The 5,330-nt window shown below is 43.0% G+C and overlaps 1 protein-coding gene across 1 annotated transcript; it reads left to right on the forward strand.

Moving 5' to 3' along the window:
* The first annotated feature begins 1,756 nt into the window (after window positions 1-1,756).
* Window positions 1,757-2,862, forward strand: LOC123174846 (senescence-specific cysteine protease SAG39-like). Its single transcript, XM_044590099.1, has 2 exons — window positions 1,757-2,192; window positions 2,276-2,862. Exons 1-2 carry the CDS (start codon window positions 1,757-1,759, stop codon window positions 2,860-2,862), a joined length of 1,023 nt encoding a protein of 340 aa, XP_044446034.1.
* The last annotated feature ends 2,468 nt before the right edge of the window (window positions 2,863-5,330 follow it).

The following is a 5,330-nucleotide window of genomic DNA, read 5'->3' on the forward strand; positions in this document are numbered from 1 at the left end:
TTTGGGGATCAGCGTTGGATGGTCATTTTAATTATGTTTGTGGCCACACGAATGTAAGCATGCTTCCCTATGGAGTCATTTTAATTATCTAATATGTGCGAATGTAAGCATGTTTCCCTATGGAGTCATTTTCTTCGTCGCTTCTCTTCGTGAATACTGTAGTAAATTAGCGCCCTTCGATCAATATTCCAGAAATGCACCCCTCAGACACCCAATAGCGGGGACCTTATCATTTCGGGCTGCCTTTCACAGTCTTGATGTGGGTTACATAAACGTACTCCCTCGTGCCTGAGAAGCACCGTATAACGGCCGGGATGATACCATAGTTTGTGTGCCACCTGTCGTACACAAGCGGCTGGCTTGCTGGCATGAAGCGATCCCGCTGTGCTGGTTGTTCTGAACATACGGGGCAGCCGCAGTAGCGCCTATTTTTTGCTGCGACGATCAAGTCCAACCTGTTTCATTTTTTTTAACTTTTATTTTGTACTTTGCGGTGGTAACATGAGTTCAATTAAAGTGCATGCTTTGTTTCGTTTCAGTATGGATCAAGTTTGGCATGACCACTTATTTAACGGAGCAAAAAAATGAGACCAACCAAGGGATAACCCTCGTTAGCATTTTTTTTATAGGAGAAACTCCATGAGCACCGCGCGTTCGAGTCGGGACTCGAACTCGGGGCTCAGCCAACGGGTCGATGCCCCGTCCTCTTAATTAACCGAGCACAATGTGGATTATATGGGTTACTTATTTTATGGTGATACCAGCAGACCTTACAGTGTAGAGATAAAGTGTTCCAGGTTAAAAAAATGTTGCAAGTAACACTACCGAACTAAATGGGATTGCCTTTAAATTTCACCGGTTCCTAGTTGAATAAAAGTCCATTTCTATGTTGTTTTATACGAGTGCAGCGTTCCTGTGCCCAGACTCATTTGCATCTGGTCAGTAAAAAAACAAACAAACACTAGACAAATTCCAAAAAAAATTGTGTGGTAGATAATTTGATGCGTGAGTTTCGCTCCAATTTTTAAATCATTTGAACATCTGAGGAACTCTCAGAAAAAAAGACAAATCGGGTCGGAACAGTGTGTGAACAGTAAACATTTTTACATACCCTGAATTTGTCCTTTTTTGCCGAGAGCTGCTCAGATGTCCAAATGATTTGAAAATTGATGCGAACCTCACGCATCAAATTATCTTCTACACACAAAAATTGGAATTTTTTGAATTTTTCAAGTATTTGCTTTGATTTTTTTTGTCGGGGCGGGTTCACGGTACGTATCAAAGCAGTTACTTGATTCTTTTGTACAAACTGGTGTCACGTCCACGGTACTCTTCTGAATATTTATTTTCATGGACACGGTTCTTCTTTCTTTCAATAAATCTCTCAAGCAGGGATCACTGTCAGTCAGATGTACACCCCGACATAAACAAGCAGGAGTCGCTATCAGATGTACACCAAGCGTACTTCTTTGTTCTGCCGTATCATTTTTATACAATGTGGCCGGCCAATCAGATGTGCGCGTCATTTTTATACCACTAGCCGGCCACCATAATCCACGGCAACGCACAAGCCCTTTTCCACAAAATAACTTCGTACAAACACCGTATCTCTCAGTCTCCTATTTTTAATACGTACTTGACACTATATATACCACCAAGTGCCATCCAACAAACCAGACCAAAGTACAGCCACTTGCCATCCTAGGTTGCCTCTGCCGCTGCAGTACTGTCATTGCAGTTCGGTACCTAACCGAAGATGGCCATCCACAAGGCTTTGCTTCTTGCCATCCTCGGTTGCATCTGCCTCTGTGGTACAGTCATTGCAGCTCGTGAGCTGAATGATGACTTGTTGATGGTGGTGAAGCATGAGAACTGGATGGCTCAGTATGGCCGTGTGTACAAGGACACCACTGAGAAGGCACGTCGGTTCGAGGTTTTCAAAGGCAACGTCGAGTTCATTGAAACATTCAATGCCCAAAATCACAAGTTCTGGCTTGGCGTCAACCAATTTGCTGATGTCACAAATGATGAGTTCAAGACAACCAACACAAACAAGGGATTCAAAGCAAACTCCATGAGAGTTCTTTCTTCTGGATTCAGGTATGAGAATTTGAGTTTGGATGCCCTTCCAGCAACGATGGACTGGAGGGCCAAGGGAGCCGTCACTCCTGTCAAGGATCAAGGCCAGTGTGGTAAGTAAAAAAACATTGTGATGCACGGCATATATGTGTTAATATTTTGTTGGATAACACTATAACAACAAAATTATTTCTAGGCTGCTGTTGGGCATTTTCTGCTGTTGCCGCGACAGAGGGCATTGTAAAACTGAAAACCGGGAAGTTGATCTCACTGTCGGAGCAGGAGTTGGTTGACTGTGATGTTCATGGTCAAGATCAAGGCTGCGAGGGAGGACTCATGGATGATGCCTTCAAATTCATTATCAAGAATGGAGGCCTTACTATGGAGTCAAGCTACCCATATACTGCAGCTGACGGCAAGTGCAAGGCTGGATCCAACAGTGCCGCAACCATCACCGGCTTTGAGGATGTGCCTGCCAATAACGAGGGTGCCCTTATGAAGGCGGTGGCAAACCAACCAGTGTCTGTAGCTGTGGACGGAGGAGACATGACGTTCCAATTCTACTCTGGTGGGGTGATGACTGGGTCCTGCGGCACTGACTTGGACCATGGAATTGCAGCCATTGGATATGGAAAGACTAGTGATGGCACGAGCTATTGGTTGATGAAGAATTCATGGGGCACAACTTGGGGTGAAGATGGGTACTTGAGAATGGAGAAAGACATTGCAGACAAGAAGGGCATGTGTGGTCTTGCCATGGAGCCTTCTTACCCAACAAAATAGGAAGATAGCCAAATGCGACCTAATCATGCATATGCACAGTTCTCAAACAACTAAGGTCCCCATATCCTATGTATAGTTCATATGTGCCCGTAAATTGTGTACGAAGATGTATCTTATGTACATACATTGCTATACTTTGTAAAGTAATACTATGTATGATATATTGTATGAGAAAATTGGATTAAGAATTATGATATATATTCCATGAAGCTTTCAAATGTCTAAAACATTTGACTATGTTAAGAGTAAACTCAAAAGGTTATTTTCGTATATATGGTTTTTATATAGTGTCATTTGGTATTTATAGGAATGTGTCATTGGACAACGCCCGAGTGTTACTAAATCTTACAAAAGGGAATAAATGGAGTATATGTTGGGGAAAAGAAATTTTGTCATTGGTGCACTGTGTATTTCTCAACCGTGATATTTTTTAGTGTATTATCTCATGTCAAGTTACTGTATGAGCGTGTTCTCTACATCTTACACAACAAGATAAAATCCTAACTCTCCACGACCATAGATCAACAGGAGTATGAGTTATAGTCAATTCAGCTATCGCCATAAACCCGATTCTTATAAAGGCGACCTATACAAGGAGCTTTAACTTCGTACCCGACTTCTGATGAGATTCTATTCTATAGTAAAGAGGAAGAATACTCCTCTATCAACACATGTACGTTGAATCAGCCAATCATTGATGAATTAAACAGTTTCACTACAGACAATCCTGGATAACTGGATCTAAATTGAACTCCATAAATACTTGGATGCAACCTTTTCGTATCTGAACTCCCACCTTCATGCATTGCCACATTTGCCTTCTTCATCCACTTTGCAACATTTGTACGACACTTCTCATTTTTTTCTCCTCATATATCAACATCAAGATGCAGCTCTCCACCCCCCCCCCTCCTCAATGCATGGGCCACATCCGCATGTTGATCTCACATGCGCTCTCCACAGACATTGATGTGATTGGCTGGTTGGTGGACCGTGGCATTGCGACCATTGGCATGCTATCAACCATTACTTCTGTCGCTAAATTTCATCCACAGCGCATCATGGAACAACATGCAAGTTAAAAGTGCAATATAAAACCCCTCATAAAATTTATATTTGTAGCAAAAAAATACAAAATTTCTCATATGATGCCTATGGTCATATGCGCCAGCGCCAACACCCCAAGTGGTGGACACCAAGGCATGATTATCCCTTCTTCCATCGGTCACGGAATTATTCAGATACTAGCACAATGCCCCGGGGCTTAAGAGATTGTCCACAGATGTCATTGTCTTGTGGCTGTTATGTGATTCGTGATTAAAAAGACAGAGAAAATATAGCGAAAGCTCATCCATCATTCGGTTGATAATCTTAAGCGGTCATAGTGCGTATTTTGCAAGATAAATAGTGTATAACATTTTGAATTGCAATTATAAGCACATAGAAAAAGATCTTTATTTATTTATTTGTATGGTCCCATATGTGGATAGAAAATATAACGAAAGCTCATTACTGGTCTCACATGTGGATAGAAATGCATTTATTTATTAGACTCACATATGAATTCATCGCCAGCTTCAACATTTATAACTGCCTAGAAAAGATCTTTTGTGCCTCACTAGACATCACAACCGAGAGAAAAGGCTTTGCCAGAATTGCAGAGCCCATTTCCAAGCTCGGCAAGGTCGCCGGCATCAAGGTTGTAGACCGTCCATAGGCGCTGTTGTCGAGGAAGAAGGCCGGCACCATCGGGCAATGGTCTTGGTGCACCATCTTGACACCATGTAGTTGGCCTCCTGTGGTTCAAGGTCGCAGAAGGAGTTGACAAGAATGTATCATGTGGCGCGACAAGGATGGGGCAGAGCAGCGGAGGTCTTGGTACGCCAGGTGCCGGCCTAACTGGAGCATTGGGTTCGTGTGCCTGCTGTCTGATAGACTCGTGCATCTTCCAGATGACGACCAACCCGTTCAGGTGCTCGTGTACGACTCACAGAAGCAAAAGTTGAAAACAAACCTTGAACTTGTAGAAGAAATCTAAATCGACCCTGAACTTTCACTCCCGGAAATCAACACATCGAACTATCCGGTCCCGGTATATTTTGAACCTTGAGAGAGTTTCCAAACAGGGATTGTCGACATGGCATGTTGAATCCCGGAATTGCTGACTGCGGTCGCAACTGGGCCGGCCCAATAGACGTGTTTTTTTCGTAACCTGTTTGTTCATATTCCTCTAGAGTTTCATATATGAACGCTCATGTCCGTTCTTATATACGACGTGCGATATATAATAACTAGCAGCCTTCAGGGCGATTGGCTAGGTGCGATCAAGCTCACTGATGGCTGCTAATATTTTTTGTCTCTCCTGTAGAAGGGATTGTGTGCATCGATATTCTCATTGATCGTGCACTAGGCACATATATAGGTACAAGGGGTGCGACGCTACCTCTTTTAGCACTGCGATCGTTTTC

Source organism: Triticum aestivum, unplaced genomic scaffold (assembly GCF_018294505.1).
Source record: "Triticum aestivum cultivar Chinese Spring unplaced genomic scaffold, IWGSC CS RefSeq v2.1 scaffold10500, whole genome shotgun sequence".
Taxonomy (NCBI): Eukaryota; Viridiplantae; Streptophyta; class Magnoliopsida; order Poales; family Poaceae; genus Triticum; species Triticum aestivum.

Coding starts and splice junctions, on each gene's coding strand:
- LOC123174846 (XM_044590099.1), top strand. CDS start 1,757: ATGGCCATCCACAAGGCTTTGCTTCTTGCCATCCTCGGTTGCATCTGC. Junction 2,193..2,275: donor CAAGGATCAAGGCCAGTGTG/GTAAGTAAAAAA, acceptor AATTATTTCTAG/GCTGCTGTTGGGCATTTTCT.